Source organism: Salvelinus sp. IW2-2015, linkage group LG20 (assembly GCF_002910315.2).
Source record: "Salvelinus sp. IW2-2015 linkage group LG20, ASM291031v2, whole genome shotgun sequence".
Lineage (NCBI taxonomy): Eukaryota > Metazoa > Chordata > Actinopteri > Salmoniformes > Salmonidae > Salvelinus > Salvelinus sp. IW2-2015.
The window spans coordinates 41,191,593-41,206,788 of record NC_036860.1 but is presented as its reverse complement, the minus strand read 5'-3'; the positions used below and the strand labels follow the sequence as shown (position 1 = coordinate 41,206,788).

Below are 15,196 nucleotides of genomic sequence, written 5' to 3'. Positions count from 1 at the left end.
GGACCCTCCACCCCCAAATCGATCCAGAATACAGGCCTCAGTGTAATGCTCATTCCTTCGACGATAAACGCGACCATCACCACCTGGTGAGACAAAACCGCGACTCGTCAGTGAATAGCACTTTTTGCCAGTCCTGTCTGGTCCAGCGACSGTGGGTTTGTGCCCAAAGGCAACGGTGTTGCCGGTGATGTCTGGTGAGAACCTGCCTTACAACAGGCCTGCAAGCCCTCAGTCCAGCCTCTCTCAGCCTATTGTGGACAGTCTGAGCACTGATGGAGGGATTGTGCGTTCCTGGTGTAACTCGGGCAGTTGTTSTTGCACATGTGCACATGTGGTGCGGTTTGCAACTGAAAGGGTGCACATATAAGAATGGATTAACAGTACACGTACAGGTTTTTATCTGGAACGAAAATGGGCATAGGTGGTGGGCATGGCGTGCGATCAACCCGTCTGGATTTTAGAAAACATTTTAGAGGCCCTCATCTTGGCAGTGTAGAAATTATTTTGGGATATTTAAGCCAATAACCTGCAATTCTACACATTTCTCCATGGAGCTGATTGAAAATGTTGCAGTTTTAATGCAKATTTTTTGATATTCTATACATTCCACGGCTAATGCTGTGTTCTTTTGCTTAAACATAATAATACAAATCAACACTGCTAAATTCATTGTTTTTGGAATTTAAAAATCTCCCTGTCTAGCTTTTATTTTGGTGATTGTTAGTTCTCAAAGATTATACTATTTAAAAAAATATATGAGCCCATTATTTTTTCTACATACAGTACTTTATATCTGGTTTACACTGAAAACGTTTTTCCATCGCACACACACACTCTGAGTGTACGTGGGGTGAGGGCTTACAAGGCCAGAGCGGAGCAGGCTTAGACTCACATGAGAGGGGTGATGACGCCCTTGCTGTTGGTTCCTTGGAAGATGCTGGGTCGCTGCTGCTGGGCTTCCTGTGACCTCATAGATGGGGAGGGGCTACGCAGGTAACCACGGCTTCCTGGTCTATCTGGCTGCCCTGGAACTGGGGGACAAACAAGAGCTGACTTCCATAACAGAAAAGAGCAATTCAAAGTTGAAAGCTTATAATGGCTTTTTCAACACTGTCCCAAAAAACAGGCTACATTAAAAATCCCTTAACTCTGTGAGAGAATTTGTTCAGCCAGGTTCAATCAAACTGCTATGAACTAGTTGGCACTGTATTGTTGATGACACTGTACAATACTATACAATATAAATGGCATTGAGGTTCACCTCCACGCATGTAGTCATTGGCAACCGCTGCAGCCACCACTCGCTCACGCTCTCGTTGTCTGTACTCCTCCCTTTCCCTCTCCCTGTTCTCCCTTTCTCGCTCCTTTTCCCTCTCTTTCTCTCGATGCTCCCTTTCTCTTTCGCGCTCCCTCTCTCGTTCTCGCTCCTGACAGGCCGCCGCTGCTGTAGCTGCGAGGTGGGCTTGGTGGCCTGTGGACACAAAGAAACAGACAACACACACACACACAGTAGGTTTACACACCGTCTCTACTTCGGGTACAGTCGCTGAGGGGTAGAAGGGTGGTTGGGCCGCCTTAAGCACACAGTGCTGTTGTGAATGCCTGATGACACAGAGAGGAGTGTCCTGCCCGGATGTTGATCAGGATAGACAGCAGAGATGRTCTGGGTACCATCTCAAATGGAGCTTTGTACTCAATTTGGCTTTATTTTTTTTATTTTTTTTACATTTCCCAATTAATGAGGCAAACTGAACATCTGATTTTGGATAGAGAGGTTACTGCAGTAGGTGTATATTTAGATGTGGTCCATAGGTGTGTTCAGGTCAATTCAGATTCTCAGAGCTCAGGGGAGTGCAGCAGGGGGTTGAGGGTAGGAGGGGGGTAAAAAGGAACAAGAGGGGGGTAAGGGAACAGGAGGGTCAGGTTGGTGTTGGGGCAGGGGGGTCCTCACCTGGAGATATGGAGGCTGGGTTGAAAGGCCTAGGAGGGAAAGGGGGTTGAGCTCCGGGGATGTAGGTGATGCGGTCCATAGTGGGAGTACCTGTTCCCCCAGGGTGAGGCAACAGGATAGTTGGAGGCATCTGGGCTAGATCAATAATCCCTTTTACAGACAGAAGCAAAGGGCCAACGGTGAGCAACACGAACCAAATCCATAGGATCAATTTGAAGAGGTATGAATGAACACTGTGTACAGTAGCCTTGGTTTTACCAGTCACCTTTCTATGACCAGTGCTCAAAAACATATGTTTTTGTAATAGGGCTGCTTATTTTTCAAAAAGGTGGGTGGAGTGGTCACCTTGTAAGAGGCAATCACTGAGCAAATGAAAGTCTGAATTGAATGTTTGTCAATACGCAATTTATAAAACGGAGTATTAGCTGCAGGCCCAAAATATACGTCAACAATTCAGCMATAATAAACGAAAAGAAAATTCTATATCAATATGAGGCAATTTGTCAGGTTCATTTGCTTCTGGGCGTCTGGAAAAGGTAACCACTAATTCACAAGAACACAGACTGCGTTCTACCCATCACCCCACATCTCTCCCTCCTCTCCCTACCTCCCTCAGGTGAGAGAAGGACACACAAACAGACAGCAGTCAGAGTCAAGTACCTCGCGCTCCGGGAGGATAAGAGATGGCAATCTGTTGCTGTTCCCGTGGCGACAGGCCCCTGGCAACGTCGGGCCGTGGTATAACCTGCATCTGCTGTGAGGTGATATAATCGTTGAGAATGGTCTGCCTTGTGTTCTCCATGGTGTACAGCTGGTAGGTGTTGTGGTAGCCCGTCGGGGACGGCTGCCTCGGGAACATGTATGCAGCTGCATGGGGAGGAGGGGAAAGGAGAGGTGCAGATAGAGACTAAAAATATGAACAGCAGGCGAACAGATGGTGATTACTCTACTGACGTCAATGGACTCAACCTGAGACTGGACAGGACACTCAGTGCCTATGAATGAAAAATGACAAAGCTACCCCAGTTCACCCAGTCTATCATTCCAGGATTCAGGTGTTGTTCATAGAGGTTGGCTCAGGTTCATATAATATCATTGTTTCCCCTGAATACTTTGAGCATTTGACTGAGCCTGCATGGAGTGCCAAATGGGCAGGGTTGGCACTTTTGGGACTATTCCATTGGTTACATTGCGCCAGGCTCACAAATAAAAAAAATAAAAAAATATTTGAACCCATGCTTGGTGGGTCAGGGTAACAGGGTGTGTTGTGTGTCCTACCAGGGTCCAGGACGGCCCGGTGGAAGAGGGTAGGGTCTAGGTGTGGAGGCAGGTGGAAGCGAGGTTCTCCGGGGGCCATGGGGCGGTGGTGGGGGTCAAAGGGGCTGTGGGAGGACATAGGGTGGTTGGGGTCACCCCCTGACACAGGGGACTTAGCTGGAACACTGTCCCTCTGATTGGGGGTCATGGCACTCTTCCTATCGTGAGACGTAGGCTTCCCAGTACCTGGTCAGGGAAGAGAAATGACAATAACACAAATGGCTTTCATCAAAACAAAAATCAATAAAGTAAACATAAGGATTAACAAAAACGCTTGCAATGTTTTCAAATTGTACTGATAAGATCTAAAGCCACACATCATTGCTTGTGAAGTGATTGCTGTACAATGAAATGACCTCGTGAAAATACATCTGACAGAAGATCTATGAATTGAAAGTGAATACTTCGAGAGGGAAGGCCAGACAAGACGTACCCTCCTGTCCTCGGCCCAGCATGGGCGAGCCTCTGGACATGGAGCTGGTGCTGTAGTTGACCGGGGTCCTGCGGGCATCTGCGTCTTGGTACATGCCAGGGCTGAGCTGGGACTTGCCTTGCTCCTGGTGGGTGGAGCGCAGCACGGAGGTGGCCGAGTTGACCACAGAGGTGTGGCGCGCCCGCTGCTGCTGCTCCGCCGCCGCCTTGCTCTCCTCATACTTGGCCCGCTCCATGGCCTCCAGCTGGGGCATGGTGGGGCCGTGGGGCAGCCTACTGGGACTGGTGATCAGGGACTTGACGTTGTGCTTGATGGCCGACTGGCTCAGAGGATGGCCCTGGTAGAGGGAGAGGAGGGATTGGATTGTCTGTTGGTGACAATGAACAGACAGCACTCACTCAATCACTAGCGCACACACGCACGCACGCCTACACACAAACATGCTCTTTCCCTCATGCACACAGCTGCAGAACACAAACACACTTACCTGGGATATGGAGCCCTCCATGCTGGCTCGGCTGTTGGCAGCCATGTCGGGGGTCTTGCGGGGGTCCTGTCCAGGTTGCTCTTGACGGGGGATCTCATGGATGGAGCGACCCATCTCCTTAATGGTGTTCACCCCCTCGTAGGGCTTACCCTTACCTATCCCCCCCTCAAATGAGCGGATGGGTGGGCTCTCCCTCTTTATCTGCTTGCCGTACTTCATGCTCTCCTCATAGGCCTCTGCAGAGGTTCTGGGTGTACCTGGAGTGGAAAGAGAAAAATACAAATACATTTTAAAACTTGGCTTAACGTGAGTTACATAAAAAGTCAAAATCATATTTACTGAGTTTAATTTGTGGTTTTCAATTTAATTATTTACATAGGAGCTGCAATGATGTCACCATATAACTTAATTACCTTGCATGATGGATCCAGTCATCATGGGCCTCTCCTTAGACTCCCCATGGGGACTTTCTCTGGGCAGGGCTCGGATTATCAACCCTGACACACACACACAAAGTCAGTCAGAAGACAAAACTCACTCTCTTACGTACGTACGTGCGCACACACACGCCTTACCCTCGAAGGGGGCTCCTTCTCTCCCGGAGTGGCCTCTGGCAGCCTCCATCATATCGTGGGAGCGTTTGAGCTCATGGCCTGACCTGGGGCTACACGTGGCCTCTCTTGGGTTCTTAATYGCTACGGAGACAGGAACACAATATATGTTCATTTAGGCAGATTTAGATATACAGACCTAATTCTTGCTACCAATAAATGCTGATGAATGCCTGACTTCAGATGCACACGGGTACCATTTTCATTGTCCCAATTGACTAACTCCCTGGGTAAACTAATGCCCAGGATAAGTAATAGGATCATACACAATGCAATGCAGCACATTTCCAGAAACTACTATACTGTAGTATAAATCTGAAGTCCCATAAGTAACACACTACACTGAAAAAAAGTCGTGGAGTGACCACTAACACAGCTTCGTATTACCATCGTAGGATAGGATGTGTCCACTCTTGCCCTCGTAGATMACGTGTCCCTTGGCCAGCTGTTCCCGGGCCTTCTCTGGGCTGCTCAGGTCCTCCGTGGTCAGCTTGGTGATGGTYCCCTTCAGCAGGTCAGCCGCAATGCTGGACCCAGACAGGGCTGGCGTGCCCTGGTCACACAGAAGAGAGGTAGAGAGAGAAAAGTAAAGATGGACAGAGAGAAATGGGTCCAATTAAGTTCAGAAACCAGGAACAACTCAACTTTTTCATAATGTTTATTTTAACTTACATAGCACTTTTCATTTCAAATAAAATCTGCTCCAAAAATATTAGACTAATTCACAGCATACATCATCATAAGAAAAACTGTGATATTAGATGTCCATAGACAGTGTGGTGCTTGGATACACATAATGGCTTAGCAATGTTATTGTAACTGTAATACCTGTGTGATTGATCCTCTGGCTGGGTTGCCTCTGCTGATACCCCCATCCATTGGGCCTCCTTGAAGGAAGACAACAGACAGAGGTTGGAATGTGTGGATATAGATGAGGGCCTGTACAGGCATTATATTCCTGGTCAGAATCATTGAAGCCTAATTCCGATTATCCCTCATTCTCCCGGAAGTTTGCACTCGTTGACTTAATCTCAAGGATTTAAAGTAATTGGTGTAAGATGGTACACTCTGGCTGCACTAATACATTGCTTTTAAATCTTGGTGGGGAGAATAGTAGAGCAATGGGCTGCAGCCTGAAAGAGGGAAACAGAGGTTTCCACACCCCAATGTCACCCCAGAGGATAGTTGTGGTAGAAGGTGTGAGGAGGACTTCTAGTGAAAGGAGGTGCTTTTTGAACTGGGGCTCGTGAGGTCTCTCTCCATCTTCCTCCCTCACCAGCGTGCCACATTCTGTCAGGTCTGTGCAAACAGAGGGCAGGAGGGAGGGAAGGAGGGTGGAGGCCAGACTCCTCCACTTTACTCTTCTCGATCGCCTGCGGTAAAGCTATTTTCTATCAATCTTGCAAACCTGGGTTCAAATAGTATTTCAAGTCTAGTCTCAGAAATGCAAACCCTACCCATCTGGRATTCTAGGCAGGCAAACATTGAGTATTTGAAAGATTTAAAATATGATTTGAACACAGGTGTGGTTTCTGGGTATTCACTGTGGGTATCAGCACTGTTTTGGTGAGAGTGTGAAAGGAGAAACACTTGGGAGGCAAGGACAGGCAGGATGACAGACAGACACTTTTGTGAGATGGACAAATAGACACACACCTCTGACTACCCCCTCATACTGCATCTGGGAGAGGAGGCCCTCCGACTGGCCACGCGGAGAACACTCCTCCTGCTTAATGTAGGACACTGGGGAGAGGGAGGGAGCGAACGAAAAGGGAAGGCAAGTGAAGTGGGACATTGGGACTGTGACATCAGGTCTGAATGTGCTCAAACGTTGACAATATGCTTGTCTCTCTCTCATGCCAATCTAATAGCAGAGAGAGGACATTAGATGATGATAGACAGTATCCACACTTGCATACCACTTAGTATGAATAAATGTATTGAAAGTAGTATGCTAGTTTGGACAACGGAATGTGGATCGGGGGTGCGTGTGTCATCCAGACTGGCTTGTCTTACCAGGTTTGGTGGGGTCCTGCTGCCTGGGCAGGCCCAGGGATATGGAGCCCACTGAGCTCTTTGCAACCTCTGGGCCACCGTAGACAGCATGGGATGGCAGGTACGTACCAGGCGTTCCCTGAAATGGCAAGAACAGACAGGTCAGAATCAGGTCAGGGTTGCAAAATTCCAGTTGGAGGATTCCCTCCCTGCTTGTTCTCTCCTGATTCTGGGAGTCCATCAACCAAGATTTCTGAAAACCTTAAAACTTTCTCGGAATTATACAGCAGAGAAATACAGGGAAAGTGTAATGTACACAAATAAAGGTGGAGCCAACGGATGTGTACCAAAGTTTGCTCTTTGGCATATTTGCTAGTAAACATTACTAAATACAGAGTACTGTCTGCTACAAAGGCAAATAGCCTTATAGGTTTCTTATTAAATAATTATCACACAACAAATACTGTTAGAGTATGACTGATTGAGAAAGAGAGAAAATAAAATGTTTTATTATTTCACCAAATAGAACATACAAAACACTTCAGCCACACCTGCTCTGGSTGCCCACCTGTGTGGGCCTAACCAGGGGGCTGGCTGGATCTGAACCCTCACCTGAGGGATATGGGTCTTACCTGGGAGATGGAGCCGCCCTGGATAAAGGAAGGCTTGTCTGTGGGTTTGGAGGTTGGAATGAGTGGAGGAGGAGATGGAATGTTGGCGGGTCGGCTGTGTCTGGAGAACGTCACACGGACTCCATCAGGCAGACTCTGGACCACCTGGTTGGGAGCTGGCTGGAGCACTAGGAGAGAAAAACAATACAAGTTAGGGAGTGACATCATTGATCATATGATTATTTAGCATGAGCCTTGTCTAGGATACGGTGAAGAAGGGAAAAGAAAACACACAAAAAAGTGTGTCAGGAAAAGAAAATKCAGAGGCACTGAAAAGTTAAAGCATTGAACATTTTTGCAACCCCCCAAAAAKTCTATTTATGCCTATTATGGATATTCTCATAGAAAAATGATTGTACCATTTCCTGCCGTTTCCACAGATCAGTCACTGTACATTACTGCAACTAAATTCAGGCTAAATTGTTTCTCATTCTCAGCCAGTGTATCATTCACTACTCTTACTAACAGGCTCCACCAGCAGCCTATCGTCCATCTATGAGTGCATGGTGATAACATTGAGGCAGATTTCCCAGACTGAAGTAAACAGTGAAGTAAACACAGCACAGTGAGTCTGGTAGCTAGAGTTAAAAGGCTGAAGCCGACCTAAACCTGATGTAACCTCCCTGCCTCCTGTCTGTCTGTACATCTGTGGGAACAGCCTCAGGGAGTGATATCTGGCTCGTCTGAGTTCTACCCTGTTAGTGAGTCACGGTGACCGGGAGTGACCTGCCTTGAGGAAGCAACCCCCGCTCCCTTCCTCCCYACAGTCTGCCCGCCCTCAGTGCCCCTGCACTTTACAAAATCAAACATTTAAATTTGTCCGGGAGAGTATCTACAGCAGGCACAGACGTCAGCATCCTGGCAGCTCACACAGAGATAAGGAAACAAGCTAGTCCATGATGGAATACTGATAAAGCCTTACTGCAGCCAGGCTCTGTGTGTGTGTGTGTAAGTAATATTAACATTCATTCATGATAGGGACAGATAGTATTTTAAGGCCAGTTACAGTACAGCTTAATCTACTCACAGAGAATCGGGAAAGAGAAGTGGGGGTGGAAAAAATAAGGCCAACTGTACTGTAAGAGCTTTAGCCAATGGAAAAAGAGTTGGCTACAGCACAAACAGTATGGGAGCAGGCTAGCTAAACGGTAGAGCTGAGGCCACATGGGGGAGGACAGAGCAGAGGGCGGTTACCTGGAGGCACGCTGTAGCGGGAGGCGTTGGGGTCGTTGGGCTGAGGAGAGGCCTTGCTCATGTCCCTGGGAGAGAGCCTGTAGGGAGATCCTGGCCGACCAGACTGGGCCTCCTGCTCCAGAGCCATCTTCATATCATAAGGCATGTAGGGGAAGGGCTTACCTGAACACAACACAGAACAGAGACATATGAATGAAAACACTGCCGCAAGATAAATGCCGCACACAAATAGATGAACAATCAGAAGATGAAACACAACCCGAGACGATTTTATTATACATTTCAATCAACAAAATAATAGGGTCTTGGCATAGATTCACAGTTTTCACACACAAATAAAAGCCCATCAGCCTGCCTTACTGCTCTAACACGAACTGCGATTTCAAATATCGCTTTGCCGGACTACCCAAAAATCTTTTTAACTCTTAAAAAAGGTGATAAAAGCTTTAATCACGCAGTTCCCCCCTTCACACAAAATATACCATTCAGACTCCGAAACAGGGTAAGCCAATGTGTCCTTTGTGGCTGAATGACTCTTCTACCATTAAAAATAGGACCCACTTGTCTTTGTCTGCCTGGGGGAACTAACTGTCCTGCTCTGACACGCTCAAGTCATGCTCCTTTTAAAAGTCGACCACAGAATCCCTCTCTTCTCCCAGAGGCATTTCAGGAAAAACAAGCTTTCCCTATCAGAGCTTTTAGCTTTCATGTTCGCATTACGAGTAAAAGGGGGTCAGCTAACATCTTGTTCTTGTTCTGGTTCAGCAGTCTGAACCGGCTCGCTCTCCTCTTTCCTTTTTTGACGCTGAATGAAAGCGAATGGGACTGAAAAATGCATAGGCTATAAATAGGCTGCTGTTGGTTGAGAGGCTCAGGTAGGTAGGGGCTTGGAGGGGGGATACCAGTATGTATGTGTGTGTGTCCTCTCTCTTACCCTCCCTGTCCAGTACAGTGGGGCTGTGGGTAGTGAAGCGTGGGCAGTTGGGAGGTTGTCTGCTGTGCTCGGGGTCGGCCTGGTCCTGTCTCTGTTTATCCTCCGCGTGGGCCGACTCGTGCACTGCCTTGATCTGGTGCTGGAACATGGCAAAGCCACTGAGGGGGGCTCCCATGGGTATCCCGCCAGTGCTGAAAGGACCCACCTACAGGAGGAGGGTGAGGAGAGACGCCCCTGTGAGGAAAACTGGAGGGGGACAAGCTCTGTACAAGTGAGCAGCTGATGCATTGTCCTCTAACCCTGAAGTCCTTCTATCTACAATCTAGAAGTAGATGTTGATTGGACTTCAGAATGAGAAAAATAGTACTAACACCTGCCTTTAAACCATCCCCGGAGAAAGGGTAAAGTACATTATTAGATGAATGAAATGTAAAAAATGACAAACAGTTGTTAGATTGGATTGCTTTTGTGTTTGCACGCATATCTCTGCCCCAGTGCTTAAACAGGCGATCCAGTTTGTCTGACTTCATCCCATAAGAAATGGAGAGACAGAAGCACCATAGAAGAAGCAATTAGAGGGAAAGAAAATTACATCAGAAAWTTATTTGACAGTGTCAGCACATTAGCATGATTGGACAACCGGTAGACAACAGATGGGCACAATTTCATTGATTTAGATCCCTGCAAACACATTGATCAACTGATTGATTTAACATTTCAATGGAAAAAGAAGAATCCATGAATTGAATTGATTGATTTACAGGTTGGTTGGAAAAGTGCGGGGGATGATGGACTCACTTGACGGGTAGGTTGGTCTAAACAAGACATGCTTTCACCCTGTTGCCTGCCTCCGTATGCCTGCCTCTCCGAATGGGCATATCTGATCATAGAAAAGTGTGGGTTGCTATAGTGACTGACCATGGGCGGGATGGCAGCGGCGCGCTGCTGGAGCTGCTGCATGTTGAGGTGGGCCTGCTTGGCCGTGGACATCAGCACTGAGCCGGGAGGGCTGAGCAGCGAAGGCTTGTCCATACTAGAGAAAATCCTGAGGACACAGGAGAGAGGGGGAAACAGGAGAAGAGAAGGATGGTGTGACACACTGATCAGAAAGAGTTGAGGTAATGATTACAGGAGTTAGGATAAAGGAGTCCTGTATGAAGCGATTCAATTACCACTAATAATATCAACCATTTACAACCTTAATAATTCATCCAAATAGCTTTGTTTTTAAAGTCTGAAACAAGAGTCTTTAATCCCCATGATGACCACCCTGACCCACCTCTGTCTCTCGGGCTCAGCGTCCACATCCTCATCTGCACTGCAGGTGGCGCTGGAGTCATTGTCTGAGTGGTGCCCCTCTCTCTGCTCCTCTCTCTCCCCATTGTCCCCCTTCTCCTTAGCCGAGTCAGGCTCCACCTTCACCTGTACCTCAGTACCCCCGGGCTTCATGTCCACCTCCTGGGGCTCACACTTGGGGTGTACCTGGCCCTCGTAGGCCGCCCGGGCCCTCTCCCTGTCCTGATCCTCCTGAGAGTCAGGGTCTCTGGCCTCTCCCTCCGGGCTCTTCTCCAGCTTGACCCTCAGCTCCCCGTAGGACGGATCCTGGCCCTTTCTATCGCTGGCCTGGTCCTGATCAGACCGCTGACTCTCTGACCCTCCAGCAATGTCTCCCCTCTGGGACTCTCCTCCGGCCTTGGAGGGGTCCGCCTGGGACGGGGACGGGGCGCTCTCTGTGTCTGAGCTGTTCTCTCCACCTGTATGAATAAAACATTTAATGTAAAAAAAAACGTGTCAATGCCATGATAAATCTCTGACACGGGTGTCAGGTGACAAAAGACAAAGCGTCAGTCCCCTTCCCCCAGCATTCCTGGCTATGCCCAACCAAGTGACCCTCTCCAATCTGCAGGCAGTTACACCAACTAACCAAGGCCTTGAGGACAGTTTAGGTTTCCTTGGGAGACAATGAGAGCTTCAGAAACAACAACACATAATATAGTGACCTCCTGTAGCATAGACAGAACTTTACAACTATCTGGTAGACTGGAAAAAGATAAGGCAATCTCTCAAACTGACATGACCCAAGCATTATGACATCCAGTGACTCAGTGACACGACTAAACATAACAGATAGCAACACCCCCACACACACACCAACCAACCAGCCAACAAGCAACCCTTCCTCAACCTCCACCACCTGCCCACCGCAGCACTACACCACCTGCCTTGGAGCATGTTGCATAGTTGGTCGTCCTCCGGAGGGGCAGAGAGAGAGAGAGAGAGAGAGAGAGAGAGAGAGAGAGAGAGAGAGAGACTGCAAGGGTAGGGAAAGCCTCTCCTACCTCCCTGTCAGGTGAGGGGCTAAGCTCAATTAAACCACTTCGCTTTATCACAGACAAAGCCTGGAGGGAGATGGGCTCCACTCCAAAAGAGAGAAAGAGGGAGAGGGTGAGGGAAAGAAGGGAGCAGAAAGAGGGGGTGAGAGAGAGATGGCCAAGAGCTACAGTCAGTGAGTGATAGGTCTGTGATAAACCCGGGGAGAGAAGGTTCTCCTAAACAATGGAAGTCATGAGCACATTTACAGCCAGGACAAAATAGAAAGGTCCCACAGTTAATCTGGACTCACACTCATTAAACTATCACCATAATTGGTAGGGCAAGAAATGTGAATATTCAAAACAGGCTCTTTCTGCCCTGTTACGGCAGCCGATACAAGGGCATTTTAGGACTTTTAGAAGTGGAGAGAGTGAYAGAGAGATTGGAGTGCAGAGAGAGAGAGAGAGGAAGTGAAGAGAGGCAGAGGAGAGGGAAAGAGAGAGAAAGGGTGATGGAAAGAGAGCAGAGAGTTGTGGAGAGATGGAGTGCGGGGAGAGGGGATAGGAAGAGAGAGAGTGGGAGAGGGGTAAAGAGAAAGCATAAGAGAGCAAAGGAGAGAAAGAGACGGGGAGGCCCTGCAGATCAAAAGAGTGGCGCAACACTCAGCGCTCCATGCAGCACACTTTCTTGACTCTTTAAAGCCAAGGAACAGTTACATAACCCAGGCCCAGCAGTCAGAATTAGTTCACATCTTTTATGTCTCGCGTTTCTCCCTCCTCCTTTTGATCCCTTTTTCTCTCTCATTAAAACTTCAGACAGTAGGTAGCGAGAAAATACTGGGGCTCCTTTGCCATTAATTTAAAACGTAATTCTCACAAGACAAAGTTCAAGAGGCTCTTCCTGAAGTGGACTCACTCTTACAGATCTCTACACTCTTCCATAGAGAGACGCTTCTCTAACTCCGTCTCTTTTTCCCTTGCTCTTTCTCTCATTCACTACTGGATTGAACATTCTCTCAGATCAAATGTAAATCAAAACCAATCAAAACTAATTCTTAGCTATGATTGTGTGTATATTTTTGCTGTGCAGACAGTGTATCTGTCTGAATGTGAGGATTCACGTGTTTGTGAGTTTGGATAAACAGAGGGATGGTGTGAGTGACTCTGTTGTGTATGTTATTCTGGTGTGTGTGTGTGTGTCAATGTGTGTGTCATCTCTCTGACTGACCGTCACTATCCTCTGGGTTTTCATCGTCGTCAGCTGAGGCCATGCTCTCACTCTGAGACGGGTCCCGATCACCCCGTGCCCGCCGGATGTCCTGAAGAAACACACAAACGTTATACAACAGAGTACATCCACTTCACCGTTCGTTTTGTAATACAGAAAATTCATTAAACATTTATAGATTAAAGATAGTGACAGACATACATTTATAGATTAAAGATGGTGACAGACATACATGTTCTGATATAGAGATTACAGAAACCAAACCACTTCATATTGTACCTGAACACGGGTGTATTCATTTGGCACTAAACTGAAGAAAATGTACAGAAAAGGGGAGGGACTCCCTGGACTTGTCCTGACGACAAGATATGCTTATTTTTGCTTGCCATTGCAAATAGTTTTAAAACAACCCTGATATTTAATTGTGTTGAGTATTGCTGTACCTGCTTGTGTTGCTGGAGCAGGTTGTCCAGGTTGTGCCGTCTCTTGTAGTTGAAGTAGAAGTTCTTGCACTGAGCCTCGCTCTTGGTGCCCACCATCTTGGCAATGGCTGGCCAGTTACGCCCATGCTCCACAAGGCCTGGCAGAGGATAGAAGAGAGACTGGCTTGGGATCTGAACCTAAAACTGACCCAGATTTAGCCTAATCATTGAACATTAACCTACTACTGAGTGACACCGCCTCACCTGGTAAAACCCTTAACTACTGATCTCTTGTTCACACGCCCAGTTGTACAGTCACCCCAATGATCCTTGCTGCCATGGCCTGGAATTCTGCCCCACCTTGACCAGCACTAATCTAATCAAACAATCAGCTTTGATGAAGTCTTAATAAACTGTTTAAGACAGACTGCGCTTTCAGAGAGGTGCATTGGACTGGAAGACCGACAGCGGATTACCTTTGACATTCGGGTGTCTCTCCTCCCTCCCTCTTTCTCCACTGCACCGTTGAGCTAAAGGACACGGGCACTTTGACAAATCACCTCAGACTGGAGCCCAGTAGAGGACAAAGGCAAATTACAATACCATCTAAATGAATGAGGAGACAGAGGACACTCTTGACAGAACATTTATTGAAACGTTTGGAGTCACTTGTATAGAGACTTCCGTGTCGAAGTATCGGGTGAGGAGTACTTCAGGCTCTGTGACTGTAAAACAGTCTCATGATCTGGTATGATATTTAGTAATAGTTCCTCACAGTCCCCTCAGGAATAAACAAACTACACTAGCCCATTGAGAAAATATACTGTATAATACACCTATACTACATGTATGCAACACTGGCATCATCCATCCACCCTAAAACACACCTGTTCACATCCCTTACTTAGTTTTACAGTAGTTATCGTAGAAAGTGTCTTTCCTCAAAAGGCTTTCAAAAAACTTAAGTTGTTTTGTTCACAAATATGACTTGTTGCAGTTGGATTGATCCCTAGTACTCATCATGTGGCCTCAAGACCAAATCAGCCAACCCCCTCCTCACATGTCCAAACCCTGTAACAGCTTACATGGAGATGGAGCGGAAAAAACATCTAAGAAAAAAAGTTAKGAATAAGAGGGGGAAGGCCCGTCTCTGACCCGTCCAGCAGTAAACTCAACATATACAAAGCTGAAAATGAAAGAGAAAAAAAATGAAGCAGAACACCGTGCCAGAATCTAAAGACGTCATGTACACCATGTCTCCGTCAGGCAGCCCAATTAATGAAAGTGCTCCTAACAAATATATGTCAGCTTTTAAGAGCTCCCCCTCGGTCCCATGCTTCCCATCCGGAACAGTTTGTGCATATAGTATGGCAACATTTTGAGACGTTTTTGTTCCTTTTTGTCTTTGGCAAGGGCTTTTCCGGCTGTTTATGCACACAAAATCTTTTCTCAAGGCAAGCCTAAGTTTGGTAGCCAATGTCTACAACCCTTCGGTGATTAGTCAACAGTACGGATTCTTCAATGAAGTGATTGTCATTGAACGAGAGACTAATCGTTTTCATGAGAAAAAACAAKAAAAAAAAKAAAAACTTGAGAAATACTTCCCCAAACATCTTAGTTGGATGTAAAATTGCTCGACTA

At 47.1% G+C, this 15,196-nt stretch overlaps 1 protein-coding gene across 5 annotated transcripts in view; it reads right to left on the bottom strand.

Moving 5' to 3' along the window:
• The window catches only part of ncor1 (nuclear receptor corepressor 1), a 118,530-nt gene that overhangs the window by 15,237 nt on the left and 88,097 nt on the right, over window positions 1-15,196 (bottom strand). For 4 of the 5 annotated variants that reach the window (XM_024011273.2, XM_070449395.1, XM_070449396.1 and 1 more), the window contains 20 exons: window positions 13,577-13,713; window positions 13,134-13,224; window positions 10,873-11,347; window positions 10,392-10,638; window positions 9,594-9,798; window positions 8,660-8,821; window positions 7,427-7,593; window positions 6,816-6,933; window positions 6,456-6,542; window positions 5,628-5,686; window positions 5,187-5,352; window positions 4,764-4,883; window positions 4,602-4,685; window positions 4,189-4,445; window positions 3,702-4,038; window positions 3,230-3,454; window positions 2,612-2,818; window positions 1,952-2,101; window positions 1,262-1,471; window positions 893-1,031 (listed from right to left, as the gene is read on the bottom strand). In XM_024011273.2, the coding sequence (XP_023867041.1) occupies window positions 893-1,031; window positions 1,262-1,471; window positions 1,952-2,101; window positions 2,612-2,818; window positions 3,230-3,454; window positions 3,702-4,038; window positions 4,189-4,445; window positions 4,602-4,685; window positions 4,764-4,883; window positions 5,187-5,352; window positions 5,628-5,686; window positions 6,456-6,542; window positions 6,816-6,933; window positions 7,427-7,593; window positions 8,660-8,821; window positions 9,594-9,798; window positions 10,392-10,638; window positions 10,873-11,347; window positions 13,134-13,224; window positions 13,577-13,713 (3,643 nt within the window). The remainder of the gene's footprint in view (window positions 1-892; window positions 1,032-1,261; window positions 1,472-1,951; window positions 2,102-2,611; window positions 2,819-3,229; window positions 3,455-3,701; window positions 4,039-4,188; window positions 4,446-4,601; window positions 4,686-4,763; window positions 4,884-5,186; window positions 5,353-5,627; window positions 5,687-6,455; window positions 6,543-6,815; window positions 6,934-7,426; window positions 7,594-8,659; window positions 8,822-9,593; window positions 9,799-10,391; window positions 10,639-10,872; window positions 11,348-13,133; window positions 13,225-13,576; window positions 13,714-15,196) is intronic. The other variant, XM_024011277.2, reaches the window with a different exon arrangement.